The sequence below is a fragment of the Gekko japonicus genome, unplaced genomic scaffold (genome assembly GCF_001447785.1).
Source record: "Gekko japonicus isolate JY-2015 unplaced genomic scaffold, Gekko_japonicus_V1.1 scaffold1705, whole genome shotgun sequence".
NCBI classification, from domain to species: domain Eukaryota; kingdom Metazoa; phylum Chordata; class Lepidosauria; order Squamata; family Gekkonidae; genus Gekko; species Gekko japonicus.
In genome coordinates, this window is record NW_015161450.1 from 238,174 (window position 1) to 258,709 (window position 20,536).

Consider the following 20,536-nt stretch of genomic DNA (forward strand, 5'->3'; position numbering starts at 1 on the left):
GACATTGCGGGGGAGGGGGGGAAAGGAAATGCTTCCCACAAGTCCTTGCGGGTCCCTCACTGTTTTAAAATGATTTACAAGACCAGAGATTGAGCTTAACAACAACAACCACAAGATCTGAAATTGACTGACTTGCATACTTTGAAGAAGGCAGTTTTTGTTTCAGCATTTTTATTATCTGAAAAGGAACTACCTAATAAAGGTAGCAGAACAAAACGTTAAGTTCAGCCACATTCAATCCGGGGATTACATTGAGAATTAAAAACAATTTACAACCACCAGCCATTAAAAGAAACACACACCCGCATGCCCTGCCAGAGAGGCAACAGGAACGGAACAGTTCAAGTCCTCCAACCATGCCCCAAGAACACCAGTTCTAGCCAAATCCCCATCGCTGGCCCACCTGTAAACCGCATGCCACTCCCCACACAGGAGAGCTACCTGCAGCTATTTAAAATCACTGCTTTGAGTGGGTTTACTGGCGATGTTTGGAGGCTAGGCAGCTAGTATAGCCATTCTGAGATCGCTTGCTAAAACAAGGATTACTCTTCGCTCTGTGATAGAAAACACAGGACTTTCTCCGCATCTCTTTCCCCCCCCCCCCTCAGTACCATTTACTAGAATGCAATTACAAACGATGCCTCCCCCCCCCCGTTAAACAAGAGCTGCTTAGTGGCCACAGTGCCCAGATCTTCCATGGCAGAGCTCTCGATTCAAATGTCTGTTCAACAGCACTCCATCACAAAACACAGAAAAGAGGAATTCTTTGCTTTCCCCGCCTCATCTCAGAAGAGGAGATCAAGCCTCTTCGGGCTAAGTTGCAGAAGACGGCTCTCGTATCGCGACAGACTCCTCCACACCGGACCTCACGGGTCAACGTAGAACACGAAGACTATAAAAACTGCACCGCACACATTTCCCAGACAAATTCCAAACAGCGGAACGGCGCCAGATTGTACAGTTTTGTTTTTTAAAAAAACAACCACCTTCTGTCGTTTGAGAACAAAGAGAAGTAGAGTATTTTTGTGCAAGAGTTCATGCTGGTTCCAAAAGATCACTTGGGTAACCGTCCAGAGGTATTGAAAGTTCTCCCTTATCAGCCATCACAGAGAACTGCATTATCTTCTGCAGGAGATTCTGTGTTAGTTATCCCTTCCTCAGTTGTTTTAAGTTTCACTGACATATCAAGATACCACAGGCGTCATATCCCACAACTGTCAAAAGACAAAGGCAGGTAAGTACGGGGAAAAAACAATTTAATAAATCTTTTATAAAATAACCATTCCCCACAGTATGGTCTGCTGATGATGATATTGGTCCTTCCCCTCACCAAAAAGGGCTAGAAATGAAGAAAAAGAGGAAGAAGAGATTTGATTTATACCCCGCCCTTCACTCAGAGTCTCAGAGCTGCTTACAAACTCCTTACAAACAGAGCCAGTTTGGTGTAGTGGTTAAGTGCGCGGACTCTAATCTGGAAGAACCGGGTTTGATTCCCCACTCCTTCACTTGCACTTGGCTGGATGGCCTTGGGCAAGCCGCAGCTCTGATAAGAGCTGTTCCTGAAAACATTATAAACCATTTTAGAGCCTGGAAAGTTGAAAGGAAGGACATAAATACTTAACAATTCTCTTAATAATACAACATTTTTTTAAAAAAATAGTTTCTACCAGTGTGGACATATCTCTTAATCCCTTCTGACTGGGGAAGGGATTGAGAGGCAACCTTTGGCAGTTACAAGCATGGACGGCTTCAAAAGGGAATTAGATTTGAATCCAGTATACCTGCGGTTCCTACCTCGACTCTTACCTTAACAATCCTGTCTGCCCCAGAGGTCAACAACCACACTCGGGTTGCATCAAAGTGTACATGGGTGACGTTGTGCTTGCTGTCGTGGAAAATGGCTGTGGGAGCACGCCTTGGGGGAGGAAAAGCCAGGAGTGAAACAAAAGACCCACGTAATCGAGTAACTGTCTAAAGCAAGCATCACAATTTCATGCATCCAGACTGCTTTAAGGGAGCAACTTCCATTCTTACCAGGGCTAGGAGATGCACAGGGTTGGTCTTAGTAACTGGGGGGCCCTAGTCCAGGATGGGGCCACGGAATCACTGTGTCCCCCCACAGCCAGCAGGCTGTCATTGTGAGCAAGCAGCCCAGGCCACTGCTAGTGGCAGCAGCAGAAGTCTGCTCTTTTTTCTCTACCCCCTCACTGGGGGAGAAGACATGGGCAACCGCCCCCCACCCCAGCACGGGGCCTGGGACAACTGCCCCTGCTGCCCACTGGCTAAGCCTGCCCCTGGACACACATTGCAACAATTAAAAAACCTTCTAAAAGTATTTTCGAAATTTAGTCTCTAGTAATATTTGGGTTTCCCTCAGAAACTGAAATATTTTGAGGGGAGAGTGGGGTGGAGGGTAGGCATGAAACAAAGAAGGCAGGCCGAGAGTCCAGGACGACGACTTACTCTTCATCCGTTATTGACTCATAACAACTGTCGCAGACTCTCACTTCAAATTCAAAGCCCATGAGCGGTATGGAAGAACGCTTCGAACTGCATTTGCCACAGACTGCTTTCCCACACTTTCGGCAATGATGCTGAAGTCAAAAGCAAAGAAGGATTGGCTGGAGTCAGTAAGTGTATCAGTTCACATTTATAGCCAGCCCTACTCAAGAAATCAAGAGTACAACATGTAAATTTCTACAGCACTTTCCTCCACAAAAATACCGCCAAGGTAGATCAATCAAGAATTAGTAACCTATTCAGGAAAGAAGGAAAAGCAATTGAAGATGAAAGGATTTAGAACCTCCCAAGTCTCCAAACTAATGCTTCATTAACTAAATACAAAACCATTTAAAGGATTTCTACAGGAAACATTTGATTAACAAACACTGCTCTTTTCATTTTCCTGACAGGAGAATACAGATGATCCAGCAAAATAAAAACCTATGCAAGAACAAATTTTAAAATGTGAAACCATCAGCTTGGATCCTATAGAAGAAGAGATTGGATTTATACCCCACCCTTCACTACCCGAAGGAGAGCAATTTACAATCCCTTTCCCTTCCACTCCCCACAAGAGACACCCTATGAGGTAGATGGGGCTGAGCTCTCTCTCGAGAACAGCCCTTTAGAGAACAGCTCTGAAAGAACTTATGACTGACCCAAGGTCATACCAGCAGCTACATGTGGAGGAATGGGGAATCAAACCTGGTTCTCCCAGATTAGAGTCCTCATTCTTAACCACTACACCAAACTGGCTCTCAGCAGCACCTCTGACAAAACACCTTTTCCATTTGCAGAGGATTATTTCTGCTGATCCCTACCTCCTGTCGCAGACTCCCTCTATCTGCCCACCAAACCCTTCCTGTGTCTCAACCTGCTTGAAAGAGCATGAATTTGGGAGGCAACAGTAGCTTCAGTAAAAGAGAGGGGAGAATGATTGTGCCTTTTGCACACTGCTTAGGACCCAACCCACAATAATTAAATTTTAGAACTGTCATATAAATTTCTTTTATCAGAAAGGCTAACCACAACTTAAGATACAAGCTTATAATGAAGATAGTATGTTTAGTAGGGCAAGATATTTTATTGCTCCCTCTACATCTACCTGAGGTTGTGGCCATATTTTATGTATCGTGCAACTGCTGATAAACTTTTTCAAGGTTACCTGACTAATGTGAAATTACTGCACTGTGGTTCAAAAGGATCCATTCTTTTAAGGAAGGGGTGGGTGGGAAATCACTGCCCTACTAGGGCAGTCTCCTTTTTGTTTATCCATCCATATAAACAGTTCCACAAAAACCAATCTAGAATTGTCAACATAAGTTTCCCATGAAACAAGGTTTACAGAAGTCAGAAGTAGTGGTAAGACGCTGCATCAAGTAGTGGTAAGACGCTGCATCAAGTGGAACAGGAGGCTATCGATGATCTAAGAGCCGCATATCACAAACCTGTCTTAGGCCTATTTTCTTGCTATCCCACATCTGTTTGAAGTTCCAGAAGAAAGGCTGGTCGCACTTTTGACAGGAGTCGCTGTCTAACCATTCAGGTGTCTAAATGTAAGAAGGGATGAAAGAGATCCGTGAGCAGAGACATGCAGGACAAAACCAGCCACTTAAATTCAAGCTTTGCTAAGACTATGCACCATCCAATGACTATTGTGCAACAGACTGTACAACAAACGCAGTTCAAAAATCTGTATTCCATATTTATGCACACGTGAATCTGTGTTACACTGAATCAGATTAAAGTCCATTGAAGTCAATACCGTCTACTCAGACTGGCAGCAGCTCTCCAGGGTCTCAGGCTGATGGCTTTCACATCACCTACTGTGTGCACGCATTCTGTGTCCATCGCTTCCTTGACTGCGTCAACCTATCTCATGTCGGGTCTTCATCTTTTCCTGCCGCCTTCAGCTTTTCCTGGCATTCATGTCTTTTCCGGCAAGTCTTGTCTTCTCGTGATACGACCAAAGTACGATAGGCAGTGTGACCAGACTGAGGCTGTCACCCAATCCTTTTCACATGGAGGTGCCAAGAACTGAACCTGGGACCTTCTACATGCTAAGCAGATGCTCTTACCACTGAGTCACAGCCCATTTGCTTATTGTGCACGCTTTATACAGGCAGCTTGATTTAGCAGAGTTAGGAATGGATGACCAATATGCTTGCAGACAAGAGTTGTCCTTAAATTAAATTAAATAGCTACATTAAATTAAATAGCTACTATATATTAATTGAATTGTTTAGACTGATTTATATATTGCCAAACTTCACTCAATTCCCCTCCTTGGGGTGGGGGAACACTCCGCAAGTTAACAAAAGTGACATTCAGTTAGGACAAAAACGCGCATTATGAAAGCAAAACTGTTTTTAAAGACTATTATTTTTTTTCCAGTTTGTATCCAATATTAGTACAAATACTACAGGGCTATCGGCACAATAGCAACTTTGCCACAATGGAGCCTTTATTTGATCCTCACCAATCAGGGAGGAAATTTAGTCTGATTAAAATTTAATAGCCAGCAGCTTTGTTATGAGTCCTTAATTGGAGAAAGCCGAGCTAGAAAGATCCTAAATAAATAATGGGTAAATTTGGAGTAAAAGGAATGTATGGCTATAGCAACGACAAGGGCATGTTCAGAGAAAGACACTGGGAGATGTCTGCAGCTGCACATTTTTCAAGAGCAACTCCACAATCATGAGAACTAGAAACTCACAAAATTAGGATTTTCAAGAATCTAGGTTCTCTGACCAGTATTAAGAGTCCATGCACATTTAAAGGACTTCAGCAAAACTATACATATCATTCCAATGCTGTTGAAGTGCAATTAACATGCTATAATCAATATAATGGCATTGCCGTAAGTTCTTCTTGTGCTAGTCTAGGCTGGTTGCAACAATAGGATTTAAAAACTAACGTTTTTATTCTAGCATAAACTTCGTGAATTAGTCCGCATATCCAGATGCCTAAACTCACCTGTAATCCATAAAACGGGGTTGCTCTTACCTGTAACCATTGTTCATTGAGTGTCTTCTGTGCAGTCCCCCAATGGAACTGCTTCTGAGCAGGCCTGCCATGGAAAAGTATATTCCCCCGAGCTAAAAAGTCCTCTAGAGGGCGCTCCCCCACCATTGTGAGATGTCCTTTCCCTGCCCAAAGAATGGTCACATGGTCCAAGGGAGGGGGCACCCACTCTTTCAGTTCTGCCTAAGCCGCCACGAGTACCAGAAGAAAAACTGTACTCTGAGAACCCACAGCGGGGCAGGTCGGGGGAATATGTGCCCGCACAGAAAACACTCAATGAACAAGAGTTATAGGTAAGAGCAACCTTGTTTTCATCTTCAGTCTTCTGTGCAATCCCCCATTGGGGTGTTACCAAGCTACCAACCTAGGAGGTGGGGTGAGGTTCTCACCTGAATATGTCATTTGAACAGAAAATGTAGGATGATCTTGCCAACCGCTGCTTCTAGTCCTGCCTGCAGTTCCAGAACGTAATGTTTCGTGAACGTCTCCAAAGACAACCAAGTAGCTGATTGGCAGATCTCCAGCAGTGGGACACCTCTCAGCACTGCGGCCAAAGATACCTGGTCCCTGGCAGAATGCGCCTGAACATGTAGAGTAAGTCTGGGACAACAGGTAGATGAATATACACCCCCTTGGATCCTTGAAGAAGGGGGACAGACCATGCCTGGTGTGGCCAATCTTGCTACCACTGTCAAGCAACTCTGCTACCATTCTCATGAGCAGCGAGAAAGGGGGAAATAGGCCAAAGAGGGCTACTGTCCAAATGAATTGGAAAGCATCCCCCCATGGATAGGGGGTCGTTGCCCGCCAGAGAACAGAAATATGGTGTCTTGGTGTTCCGTACTGTTGCAAACAGATCTACCCTGGGGCTCCCCCAAAGGTTGAAAACAGGCTGGATAGACCACTATGTAAGAGACTGTCAACCATGCTCTGCTGCACTGCCCATACTACAACGACATCCTGTCAACGCTACCAGGTCTGAACAGATCTGAACAGCTTCATATCTCCCTCCTTCTTGCACATTCCTCCCAGGAGATAACTAATAAAGTAGCTAAATTTTGCCTTTGGGCGCGTGGGATACGCAAGTGGCTGACTGAGCCTTAACAATAACCGTCGGAGGAAGGCACCATCCCTGTCCCCCCACAAAAAGTGCTTGTTGCACTGCACGTGCCCCCATTTAATTTTTTCAATTTAATTTTCTTTTTATCTTTATTATTACTGATCTCTCTTACGGGCTGCCTTTTAATGAAAAGCCGTGTCTTTTTTGTGCCTTTCTCACAATACAAGAACTCGTGGGCACTCCATGAAATTGCTGAGTGGTCGGGTTAGAACAGATGAAATGAAGTACCTCTTCGCCCAAAGAGTGATTGACACATGGAATTCACTGCCACAGGAGGTGGTGGCGGCTACAAGCATGGACGGCTTCAAGAGGGAATTAGATAAGCATATGGAGCGGAGGTCCATCGATGGCTATTAGCGACAAGGTATAGATAGGAACTCTTAGTCTGGGGCAAGTGATGCTCTGTATTCTTGGTGCTTGGGGGGGTCAATAGTGGGAGGGCTTCTAGTGTCCTGGCCCCACTGCTGGACCTCCTGATGGCACCTGGTATTTTTGGCCACTGTGTGACAGAGTGTTGGACTGGATGGGCCATTGGCCTGATCCAACATTGGCTTCTCTTATGTTCTTATGTCACTTCGTGCTTTGGAGGTGAATTGCTGGCAAATGCAGTAGGACCCCACATTACGTTCTTCTCCAAGACAGAGAACGCAAAGGCTGTGCTGGTCAGAGTGTGGCATTTTAGTACCACATTTAGAATAGTTCTTGAATAAGGCCTTTTGAGTCATCACAGGGGGTGAGGCCTTAGAAGTAGCACCCGCAGCAAGGAGGTTGGGAACTAAAGCAACCCAGAGCCCCAGGAAAGGCAAAGAAGCCCGCAGTCTTTCTCGTCTGCCCGGCAAGCAGTAAGGCAATGGGTTCCAACAGAAGATTATCCAACACAAACAGGCTAATCCTCTTTCTCTTTCTTCTAGATTTTTCTTCAAAGGAGCCATGCTGGGAAGAACAATTCTCAACAGTGGCGAAAAGGAATCGAGGGAGTGGGCGCCCTTCCCTTGGACCCCGTGACCATCCTTTGAGCGGGAAAAGGACATCTCACAATGGTGAGAGGGAGAAAGAGCGCCCTCTAGAGGACTTTTTAGCTTGGGAATATATTTTTCTGCGGCAGGCCTGCTTGGAAGTAGTCCCAATGGGGGTCTGCACTGAAGACCGATGATGCAGATTTTCTGTTAGAATTTAAAAATAAGTTTTCAAGGTGTCCTAAGACTTCTGCTTGTTTTTCCTACAGCAGACTAACATCCATTCCTCTGAATTAAGCACGGGGTGTACCCAGAGCGCAAACTAGAACGGACGTACACAATTTAGCAAGAAAGCAATTACAGGTAAACAGAACAATACAGCATACACAATATCAAGCATGAAGCTTTGTTTCCAAGACAAATCCTCTCTCACCCCCCACCTTGATCTTCCCTCCAAGGAACTATTGTGAACTGCCAATGTGCCCAAGTGAGTAATTCATATAGGCAGAGTTAGATCTGCTATTTGTGATGAGACAATCATTTTTCCAGTGGAAAAAGTTTGCTGTGGTTGTTCCCTGGTTAACAGACTGATGGAGAGATAACGGAATCAGGGCTTGTATTTAATTCGCAGAAATGCTGTGTCGTATACAACCACAAATAGTTCAGTGAACGGGCTGACCTACTCACTTCTGAGCAGTAACATTTCCTATTCCTGTAGTGGGCTGGCACTGCCAATGTAAGGCTTAATTTCTCAGGGGGCACACAAGGCAGCAGTTTCCCTGGATCTTTGCTTAGAGCATCTTACGCATTCAGCATTGCTAAGAGCCATGCTTTGTGCCCTCCCCACCACCACCAATTTCAGAGCCAGACTGCATTTAGAGTAAACTGAACAAGGGACAGGCTTTTAATCTATGCCAGGCTACATCACATAACCAGTGAGCAGTTCTAGTTGTTGGTCTACGTGCATATCTATTCCTAGGAAATTTTGCTTTGTTTGTAGTCATTATCAGCATTTCCCAGGATGAAAGAGAGATACGTTGCAGGCTACCTGCTACATATAAACTCCCTTCTCAAAATGTCTCTGAATGCAGTGCTAGAGGTTTATAAAATTATGCCATGAAGAAAAATAAAGTCTCCCATCTTCTTGTAACACCTGGACCTCGTGAAACTGACAGGCAGCAGAATTAGGACAAGCAAAAAAAGGGGGTTTTCACCCAAATGCAGTTAGTTCATGGGCTCTGCTGCCATAATATGCAGTGATGGCCACTGACTCAGTGGGGTTGAAAGAGTAATGGCTACTAACCACAATAGCTGAATGGAACCCCAGTGTTAAGAGGTAGCCCATCATTACACTGAAACCCTGGTTGTGGGATTCACAGAGATGACCATCTGGAAACAGGATCCTGCCTTAGGCAAGTCTAACCTGGCAGGGCTTTTTCGGCATGAGCCTGTGAGTTTTGTCTTCTCTTGTTAATCTGAAGAAGTGAGCAGTGACTCATGAAAGCTCATACTATGACACAAATTTTGTTAGTCTTTAAGGTGCTATTGGACTCTTGGTTTTTTCTACTTTTTTTTTTTAAACCCCCGGAGGGGTATTTGTATTTTTTCAATATGACTACAAACTACAAAGAAAAATATAGGAAGGGGAACTACAACTATGGATAAAGAAAAGATAAAGAATGGATGATAAAAAGATAAAGAAAAAGATAAAAAAAGATAAAGATGGATAAAGAAAAGATTTTTTTTTTGGTCTTTTCTACTGATACAGAGAGACTAACCCATCTTGATCTATTCCCTTATTAATAGGGTTGCCAAATCGAAAAAGCTTACCGGCGGGGGAGCATCCTGTCGCTCCGGGAGCTGGCCAGGGATGTGTGCGCACGTGCGCAAAGCGCGCGCACACTTCCGGAGCGTCACCGGAAGTGACGTCACACACTGGGGCGGGGTGACGCCATTTGAGGGGAAAACAAAGAGTTTTCCCCTCAAATGGCGTCGCCCCACCCCCAGTGTGCAACGTCACTTCCGGGTGACGCACACACGGGGGTGGGTTTTCCCCCGGGCCCCGATTCCACGGGAGCGGGAATCGGGGCTCGAAACCGGGGGGAATTCGGGAACCCTACTTATTAATGTTGCACGGGCACTGTATTTTTGGCACAGCTCAAGAAATGCCATCACTTGATCACTTCCTTGCTCATGATCTAGATGTCACAAACAGCCACTGCAATCCCATTAAAAAAGAGACATACAATTTAGCGAAGTGTGCACAGAAGAGGATGCCTGAGGTGATAGTTGGAAGGCAAAATTTTCTGCTAAAACAGATCTGTGGGATATTATGAAAACTCTGAGGAAAAGTCTAGGTGAAAAGCTCATGATTTTGCCTGAATTTCCTCTTCAGTGTAGTAATGAAAGAGGTTTTGTTGTTGTTCATTCAGTACTCTACCATTCCAAGTAGTACTCAGACAGCAGAGCTTAAACAGAGGTAAACATAATATACAAACCTAAAATGTGATTGAGTTCTAAAACAGCCCTTTGAAAAGTCAGGCATTCAATGAACCCTTCAAAGGCTTAAAATTAAAATAAGCTGCTTTTTCCCTGACCAGATATAAAAGAAGAACTGAGTATGCACCTCCTGCCTCTCAACATCCATATTCCAGACAACAATCCCTCCATCTGCTCCGCAAGAGATAAGCTGCCGCGTGTGATGGACATAGGAGAGTGACTGAATTTTATCACTGCAGAGAACAAAAATAAATAAATAAATTTCAGCAATGTTAATGACAAGGAAAAGCAACTTGAACAGTTCAATTCTCTTTCCTTTCAGACAAGGTATCCACAGAGAATCTCTTGGAAGGAGCCAAATTCTGCAGTGGAGAAGACCCAAATCTATAGGTATACCGAAAGTTATATATACCCCATGTATTAAAGGCACTGTCTGAGAGAAAAAGTTGTCCATGAAGCAACAAGAGATACCTCTGGAATCAGACAACAGTTCCTCTGAGGGATATGCCCTAAACACAGTTGAATGTCCTATATAGCTACAGCTTACTGTTGAGAGCATTTGAGATCCCAGAAGTCTAGATTTCCACAGCATTTCCCAATCTGTGGGTCCAAAGTGGGTTGCAAAGCCCATGAAAGTTGGTCCCAGGGTTTTGCACTTGTGGATGCTCTTTTCCAAGTGGATCACCACATAAAGTAAATGTAGACTTGTGGGTCACCGTACTGAAAAATGTGCGAATCACTGTTCTACAGCATGTTGCTGAGCTACCCAACTGTTTGTCACTCATTAAAACCAAGACTGGAAAATCAGGATTCTGCAAGGATTCTGCATCTGGAAAGAGTAGGAACAGGGCAGAAAATTGTCTCAACATTTATTCCTACCCCATTTAAAAATAAAATCCCTCAGTGAGATGCTTGGTCTTCAGACCAAAAATATGTATTTCATATTGTCATACCAGTTTAGGATGGCCTATATGTTGTTATATCTTACAATAACCCTCATACCATTTTGCTTTCAAAACCATTTCAAGAGGTAAATTATGTCTGAGCAATATTGACTAAATGTTTCGTGATGGAGTGAAAGTTTGAACTCTCTAGTACAAATCCACTACAATCCCTGAGTGCTCTAATGGGGGATATATTCTTTTACACAGACACACGCACGTGCACACACCCACCCACACAAAAGATTTCTTAGGAAGAGCCATGACAACCTTTCACCCCTGAGGGATATGGTGAGCCAAAGTTTCAGAAAGTGAAACCAGACTCTTCTTAAACGCTGTGTTTTGTAAATACATTCTGAAAAAATCAGTGAAGCCACAATGCTACTCAACAATATGTTTTTTTAAATGAAACAAGACTCTTGTGTGAGTGCGATATATCTGGCAAGAACCTTGTGTTTTTAATAAATTGGTTTTATTAGCTGTAAGCTGCCATGAGCCGATCTCTGGAGAGGCAGCATATCCATTTTCTAAATAAATGATGCATAAATGCGAGAAGAGAAAGCACTGGATTGGTGTACCGTACTTGTGACCTTGCAATTCTATGGCTGTCCCTTTTCTTCCTCCAATGTCCCACATGATAATCGAATGGTCAGAACTGCCCGAAAACAAGACACGCTGCACAGGATCCCAACAGAGGGCAGTGATTCCACCTGGATATATAATGGCAGAGGGGACGGGGGTGAGCGGGAAAGAAGAAACAGTTCACTGTCAAGCATCAACAGATTATGTAGAGGATTTCCATCTGCTCTTTGGGAATATAAACTTGCTATGAAACTTGCCCCACCTCAGCCTTCACTAATTCTCCTTCACCCCGCCTGGAATGGCATCCTGAACTTTCTGCAGCTTTTTAATATTGGTTCTTCCTTTGGAAAAGATTCCTAAACCTGAACTCCATTTTGAGAAGTTTCACTTTCCCAGTCTAGACAGAAGGGTCTCTGTATGAATTTGTGTGTGATGAAAGGAAATGTAGCCTAGTTTCTACTTCTAACGCATGCGTGTTGTAGCGGTTAGAGTGTCCAACCAGGAACTGGGAGGCCCGGTTTGAACTCCCACTCATGCCACAGAAGCTTGCTGGCTGACCTTGGGCCAGTCACACACTCTTCACTTAACCTCCCTCACAGGGTTGTTGTGAGGATAAAAATAGAGGAGAACGATGTTAACTGCTTTGGATCCCCATTGGAGAGAAAGGTGGGGTATAAATAAGTAAATAAATAAGTGAATACACACTTGCTGACAAGGAAGAAGAGACCAAGCTGTACGTAAGATATAAACAACTTTAAGGTAACTAGTTTCAGAAGGATTATGACAGTAAGAAGAGCTGATTACTAACATCTCCCAGTTCAGATTCCAAGAGCAGAAAGAGCCTTATGGAAGGCTCCAATCCTTTCCCAGTTCTGGATGTGGGTCTGGCTTCCAAGCCAGAAGCTGTTCCCCACTTTAAACCTTCAGAGGAAGTAGAAGAAGAGGAGGAGGAGATTGGAATTATACCCTGCCCTTCACTACCCAAAGGAGTCTCAGAGTGGTTTACAATCTCCTTTCCCTTCCCCTCCCCACAACAGACACCCTGTGAGGTAGGTGGGGCTGAGAAAGCTCTGAGAGAACTGCTCGTGAGAGAACAACTCTGACAGAACTATGGCTTGCCCAAAGTCATCCAGCAGCTGCAAGTGGAGGCGTGGGGAATCAAACCCAGTTGTCCCAGATTAAAGTATGTGCACTCTAATCTCTTGGCTCTCTTTGACTCCCTTCTCAAAGCCATCTTCTATCTGCATTTAACATTTACATAAAATTTTAAGTTGAGGAACCTTCTGTAGTTTAAAAATGTTTGTAACTTGCCCTTCTCACACCACCATTTTGAGACCTAAGATGGGTAAAAGTTTGAATTAGACACAATAAACTACAAGCCACTTTCCCATGTTAAACATCTTTGTTTCATGACAAGTCAGAAAAAAGAGCACACTGTGTATTTCAAAAATGCTTCTCAAACCAAGCAGAGCTGTCCTTTTCACGATTTTCCCAAGCAGTCAAAAATGCTGGTGACTCAGCATTTTAGGGCTGAATGGAAAAAGCACAGGGCTCTCACAGAAACTTGGCCTCCAAATTAACAGACAGCTTTCTTCACTGAAGTCAACCACAGACACCATCAAATGCTAACTGTCTTCTGCAGCGCAATCATCAGGAGTTCCCAACAACTGGGCTCTTTTCATAGCATTCCCTCCCACATCCTTTCACACTCAGAGCCAAACTACATCTCACAGCGGACGTGGGTCCACCCTGGGGCCATGAAGGCCGTTTTAGAGGGGAAACTTAGCTGTTTCAAAACTGCCATGAGGACCTGATCAGGCCTGTGGTGCAGCAGCAACAAGAGATCTTGTTTCCATCATCCCCACGGCTGTTTTGGCACTCGAAAAGGCACAGGGAGGCCAAGATTGCCAATGCCAGTATGGCAATTTTTAAATGGCTAAATTTCCCTCTAAAATGGCATTGGCAGCCACAGGCGGCGGGACCACTGTATCGCATACTTCAGTCCTCTCTGACACGATCTTGAGGAGCCGAATTTCATCCAAACATACCTGTATGTCCCCTAAACGTTGTGATGAGGCTGCAGTTTTCTTCCTCAAGTTTAAGGATGGTCACTTGTCCAGAATGATCACCAATAAAAACATGCCGCGTGTCCACGTCAAATCTGGCAGCAAAGAGCTCAGGAATTTTGCAGTGTTCCAAGACAGGATGACCAAGTCAAATATATGAATTTGTAGAGCAACTGATTGGAGGGGGGGGGAGGATTACCAATCCCAAGGGAGGTACCTAAAGAACTCATTTGGCTGGTACAGAGCTGGGCATCATCATAACCCTTAAACCATCAGTCCTTCTGTTCTGGGGGGAGGGTACATTATTTATTTATTTATTTAACATATTTATATGCTGCTCCCCCCCCCCGAGAATACAGGACTCAAATCTGTTCACAAACATCAAAAACACAGAAACTCTAACATGTATATAATCACTTAAAAATGCTAATACATTAAAACATATGTTGGCCACATCCGTTATCAAAAAATTCAAAACCGGAGAAAAACACTATTACCAGTAAAAATCACTTGCAGAGACAGAAAGATCAGTTATGAAGCAAAGACACTGACAATAGGGGAAAACACAGAAAAGGTGACAGATCTGCAGGTCACGGTAATAAGCAGCCTCTCCCTTCCTTCTCAGTTCCAAGTCTTTAGAGCATCTCAAAGCAGGGGTGGAGCCGCAGCTCTGCAGGTGGAATCAGGAGCTGGCAGTCTGCAGTCCAGGGTGGTGAGCCTGTCTAGGCCTGCCACAAAAGTGTGTTGGCAAATGAAAACCACTGCAGGCCTCACTCTGAGAAGGAGAGAACTACATGTACCCTGTCACTTTTGCTGTGATTTTGCACTTGAGGTGATCTATTCGGCAGTCTGACTCACAGTCACTCAATACCTCATACAGTTCCCTACAGGGGCACCATCTATCAGCTTTCAACAGGAATCCCTCCTGCAGTGACAGCCTTCAAATACAAAATATGGGGAGAAATGTTAATGAAAACCCTGAACTTTCCCTTCCAAAAAATTAGCACAATTACTTCCAAAGGAGAAGATCTGGGATAACCTCAAGAGGCCATTTACAAACTGCCTGTCTCAGCAGCACTGAGATATCCCCACTTATTATTGAGACGGAGATCGAAATTGGCCTAGGCCAATTAGCAGAACAAGGATAAGTGACACATGAAATGGACCAGAGTGATACATTTTTGGCTAAACAACGTCAATGGACAAGACGGCTCTAAATCTGCACTCTTGCAAATGGCAAAGGGATCATCACTCAATTCCCTGCTTTTCTATTTACTTTCTGCATTTCACATAGTTTGGATGAAAGGCATTTAAAGCTTGGATGGGGATGTCTGAAAACATGGTGGGAAACAGCTCCATCTAGTCCACAATGCTTAAGCCCAGGTGTGCCTTTAGGAACACTGGTGACTTCAAATTCATAAACTTTTTGTTCCAGTTTGGACTCCCAAATGCTGCAGATTATTCCCAAGCTTCACTGCCCATCCGTCTTCTTTCCACATTTTCCCTGTGCTTTCTCAAACCATCTTTGCTCTGTTGTTTCCTCCTGATGCACAGACGAAACATGTTTTCCTTCCATCTGGAAGGTGTGCTGTGCTTTACAAACTACCGGCCACACTTCAGCACCACAATTTTGTGCTGTGATTAGATCACTGAAGCGCCTTTGAAAAGATATACACATGAAGAGATTTGATGGTCTGAGAAGAATGTTTACATTTTCAGAATCTGTTATTTCATTTACTTAATGGAATTTACTTAATACTGATTTCTTGTTTATGCTTACTGTAAGTTACCTGTTACTACATATTTCTTTGGGGTGGACAGATTAGAGTTCTATTGCAGACTAACATGGCTATTCTCTGAAACTAACTTTTTTGGTGCACGATGAACAACCAACAAGAAGCTGACCAACTGGGGATGTTTGTCAGTCACCTCATGGTGTCTCTATTGCTAAGATCCGTGATTATGACACCAGAACAAAAGCTTCTATAACACACTGAAGAACCGAAGTAAGCAGAAGACCAGCCTGGGATGATTTCTGTAAAGGATACTGCAGCCCACAGGGGCCTCCGCTGACGCGGTAGGTGCCAAGCCGCTGTCCGCTCTCTGAGCAATGCCATGTGAAGAGCTTATCCTGACCAATGCTCAGCAACCATTCCATTTCCAGAACAAACAGAACCATCAAAACCCTGCTCTGGTGAGCTGGAAAAAGAAAAGAAAAAAAGGAAGATATTAATATAACATGGGAGAGCTTCTCATTCTCCTTTCTTCATCCTTCCCTCTGGCTTCCCCTAGGAGAAACAAAACCCTCAAACGCAACTTCCACACAGACATAATCAGGGCTACTTTTGTGTATTCTTTACCCATGTGGGACAAATGGTGGGAAACCAGAATTAAGCGTCTGCAGAGTCAAGCCCAATCCAGGTGGGGAATAGCCAAGTGGAGGGGGCCACTTAGAGGCGTGGGGGGAGATTTTTTTTTGCCATCGTCACAGCTGACTTATGGCAACCCTGCAGTTTTCAAGGCAAGAGACATTCAGAGGTGATTTGCCATTGCCTGCCTCCATGTCACAAGCCTGGTATTCCTTGGACGTCTCCCATCCAAATAATTACCAGGGCCGACCCAGCTTAGCTCCTGGAATCTGACAAGATCAGGCTAGCCTGGGCTATCCAGGTCAGGGCGGAATGCACGCAGCCAAACAAAATCTCTATTAAGTGCAGACGACAGGCATCAGAGGTAGAGAAATTTAAGTGTCGAAGAAGAAAGAAATGTAAAACTGAGGTACTCCCAGTGGCCAGCTTTAATCAACACATCCCCTTTTTTCGCGGCTGTCCCTCATATCCCCCAACATAAAGTACAGACTGAACTGGTAATTATTCATTCCTCATTTTCCTACCTTTGGGATCTGATGAACCTACAAATGCCTTATACCAAATCAGACCACCTAGCTCAGTGTTGTCTCTGCTGACAGGTGTCAGCTCTCCAGAGTCTCTGGCAAAGGAAGTCCTTCCTACCCACCCTCAGTCCTGCTGTATGAAATCTCTCTAACTGGAGAAGCCAGGGATTGAACCTGGGACCTTCAGCAGGCAAAAAATAGCACTATATAACAGAGTAGGGCCCATCCCAAAACAGAACTGCCTTGTAACTGAATTAGACCACAGGTCCATCGACCTCCTTACAGTCTGACTGGCATCAGTTCTTCAAGGTCTCAGGCAAGGCCGTTTTTCAGTACTGTTACCAGTGGTGCCTGTTTGACACCCTGCATGAAAACAGTGTTGCCTGCCACTAAGCTACAGTCACTCCTTTTCATGCTTCTTACTGTTCCAAAACGGGGGTGGGGGGGTGTTCAGTTATCTGGCCCTTGTGATATATCATCAATGAATTACAATTTTGAATTTATACTTACCCTGGTTACCCTATTAGCTCGTATCACAGCAGAACATCAATGGAATTTATATGCTGGTTGCTCTTTCAGAGATTTTTGTACAATTCAAGGCCCATCTTAAGCAGTGTTCCTTCTAAGCTGAGTTAGTGTGAGCTAGCTCACAGCTTTTTAGCCTCAGGCTCACAGATTTTCGTCTTCGCTCAGGAAGGATGGCTCCAGGGCAAACTAATTTATGCAGCAGCCAAACCGCTCGCTCACAACTTTGATGCCGGTAGCTCACAAAGTAGAATTTTTGCTCACAAGACTCCACAGCTTAGAGGGAACATTGATCTTAAGTACTATATCCATAGAAGGCAGGGGCACCTGGGGAGTGACCCATGACCCAAGGATGGCTGGCATGGGTAATCCTCGGCATATGCCAGGTGGTGACATTTGATGGGGGAAATCAGCTTTCCATGCCTTCTGCCTGTCACAGTCATGCTGCCAAGGGGCAACAGTATGTTCCCCAATGGTAACAAACTTCTTTATCCTATACTTGTATGGAGTTTGTAAGAACAAAGCCCAACTCTGAATATATAGTACATGCAGGCAATGCTCCCTCTCAGCTGCAGAGTCTTGTGAGCAAAATTTCTACTTTTGTGAGCTACTGGCAGTAAAGTTGTGAGTCAGTGATTTGGCTACTGCATAAGTTAGTTTGCTTTGGAGCCATCCTTCATGAGCGAAGACAAAAATGTGTGAGCCGGAGGCTAAAAAACCTGTGAGCTAGCTCACACTAACTCAGCTTAGAGGGAACACTGCACGCAAGATAACCTTTTTCAAATAAAACAGTAGGAAAGGTTTTGAGTGAACAAGAGTCAAAGGGTGAACTTTCACTCAGATAACCCATTTTGGGAGATCTGAAGCAAGAGGGAGGGAGGGAGATTGCCTGGTCTAAAAAGAAAAAAAGGTGAAATACTCTCCAAGGCACAGCCTAGGGGAATTGTTACTGATCTGGGATTCTGAGGTAGCATTTCCAGCTGCAAGACTGAACACATGGGCTTGGACAAAATATACACACATCAGTGTGGTACAGTGGTTAGAGTGTCAGACTAAGATCTGAGAGACCCAGGTCTGAATCCCTATTCCGTCATGGAAGCTTGCTGGGTGATCTTGGGCCAGTCACACATTCTCAGCCTAAGCAACCTCACAGGTTTGTTGTGAGGATAAAACAGGGGACAGGAGAATGATGTACGCCACTTCTGGGTCCCCTTTGAGGAGAACGGTGTGGCATAAGTGAAGTAAATAAGTAATATTTAGAATGAATTGGTTTATTCTTATTCTAACAGGAGTTTATGAACACTATTGTTCTGAATTAATGGGAAAAAAAATCATATTTCTTCCATTCTTTCAGTCCGGCCTTGTGAAAATACAGCCTGACCCAGCCATTGCAACTGAGGGAGGGATGCTCCGACCTGACTATAGCAAACTGTCCATCTCCCCCCCTCCCCCACAAAAAAATACCTGCCTCTGAATTTCAAGCCTTCCAATTGTAAGACTCAGGAGGAAGGTTTCACTTTCCATTATAAATGACATTTTAGACAAAAGAAAGTCTGAGCAGTAATAAAACTTAACATATTCCGTTAACCAAACTGAATGCCTGAACAAAAATCAAGTTCCTGTATAAAAAGCAATGAAGTTTTGCACAACAGAAGCCAATTTTACAACACACATGAAAGGAGAACATTTAGATATTTGCAAAAACTTTTTAAAAATGCATCTTGCTAGTAGACATCTGAATTACGAACAGCAGGTCTGAGAGATTATTAAATCTGCTGTGTTATTTACTTCTGAAGACCTACGTGGTAAGAAAGTAAGATCCAAAGTAACTTTTCCCCCTACAAATATTGACTACATTTCTTACCCTGGTAACTTTTAACTGGTGTCATCTTGTTGTAATCTTCTGATAAAATAAATTCCTGGAAAATAACAAAGCAGCCGCTTTAGAAACATGAAGTATGAAATGTTTGCGAATTGGTTTGCAATATAATATATATGTTCTTGTTAAAATCCAAGAATTTATCATTTGCACTGGATTTCAGCCTCACCATTCTAGGTTTCTGCTATCACTCCGGCTACCTAACAAACAAGATTGAAGGGCAAAATTAGGGGGTCCTGTTGTTTCGGTAGAGTTTTCCCACTTGGCCCTGGCTTTGCTTTTTCCCATCCACAAAATGGCTGACTTTTGCAACCCTCCCTCATGAAAAAGCAGTTGAGCAACTTAATGTGCATTATACTGGGGGATCAAGCACATGTGTGTTGATGAACTGTGGTGGGGATGTACAGTGGGATACATATTCCAAAGAGAGTAATACAGTACTGAGCACACACTAAACTGACTTATGTTGAATCAGACCAGGTCAGTATTGTCTACTCGGACTGGCAACAGTGCTCCAGCGTCTCAGACAAGAGGTCTTTCACATCACCATCCACATCAGCAGTTCAATAATCTCTGCGTTGAAAGTCAAACCTGACAGACTGCCATAGAAACCCTAGTGACAACACTGACCACTAACAGCCAGTCTAGTGCAGTCTAGTGGACAGAGTGTTGGACAAGGATCTGGAGACAGTACAAATAATGATAAACAATAGTTAGACTAAAACAACATGAAGTTTATTGCTATCAGAGTCTAACTATTGTTTATAATTATTTGTAGTGTATGCACTATTGCAGTAATCTTTGTGTATTGTGACATCATACTGCTGCCCCTTTAATTGTTATATCAAGGATCTGGAGACCCAGGTTCAAATCCCGTCTCTGCCATGATGTTGCTTGGGTGAACTTAGGTAGGTCACTCACACACTCCACCTAACCTACCCCACAGGGTCATTGTGAAAGATAAAACGGAGAACAGTTTAATCTACTTTGAGTCTCCTTTGGGGATAAAGGCAAGATATAAACAAAGTAAATAAGTAAATATCTCATTCTTACTTCAGGTAGTAATTTAACCTGAAGACCGGGGCACCATGTTTCTGGAACACGTGGATACCATACCATCAGCATTTTTCCTATATGTTTTTATCAAATTATTTTATACATACTTTGCTTCAAATGCTGTTTTAATGTTGAAATGTTTTAACATTTTGATGTTTGCTGCCTTGGGGGCCCTATTTGGGAGGAAAGGCAGCACAGAAAAGTTTTAAATGAGTAAAATAGATAGGTATAAAATTCAAACAGTTTTTTTTAAAAAGTCAGAATGAGGTTGAATGTTATGTTACAGCAGCTCTTGCCCAAGCAAAATGAACTGTTTCAAAAAATTTAATTTTATTATCCTTTCAGTTTGGTGAGAGCCAGTTTGGTGTAGTGGTTAAGAGTGTGGACTCTAATCTGGAAGAACCGGGTTTGATTCCCCACTCCTGCACATGCAGCTGCTGGTGTGACCTTGAGTCAGTCGTAAGTTCTTTCGGAGCTGTTCTTGCAAGGGCAG

General features: G+C 43.8%; 1 protein-coding gene across 3 annotated transcripts in view; it reads right to left on the reverse strand.

Moving 5' to 3' along the window:
* Positions 1-231: 231 nt before the first annotated feature.
* Positions 232-20,536, reverse strand: part of WDFY2 (WD repeat and FYVE domain containing 2) — an 80,131-nt gene continuing 59,826 nt past the window's right edge. For all 3 annotated transcript variants that reach the window (XM_015429057.1, XM_015429059.1, XM_015429058.1), the window contains 9 exons: positions 18,973-19,027; positions 15,739-15,889; positions 13,673-13,785; positions 11,626-11,752; positions 10,229-10,334; positions 3,951-4,052; positions 2,464-2,594; positions 1,807-1,915; positions 232-1,214 (listed from right to left, as the gene is read on the reverse strand). In XM_015429057.1, the coding sequence (XP_015284543.1) occupies positions 1,185-1,214; positions 1,807-1,915; positions 2,464-2,594; positions 3,951-4,052; positions 10,229-10,334; positions 11,626-11,752; positions 13,673-13,785; positions 15,739-15,889; positions 18,973-19,027 (924 nt within the window). In that variant the 3' untranslated portion in view covers positions 232-1,184. The remainder of the gene's footprint in view (positions 1,215-1,806; positions 1,916-2,463; positions 2,595-3,950; positions 4,053-10,228; positions 10,335-11,625; positions 11,753-13,672; positions 13,786-15,738; positions 15,890-18,972; positions 19,028-20,536) is intronic.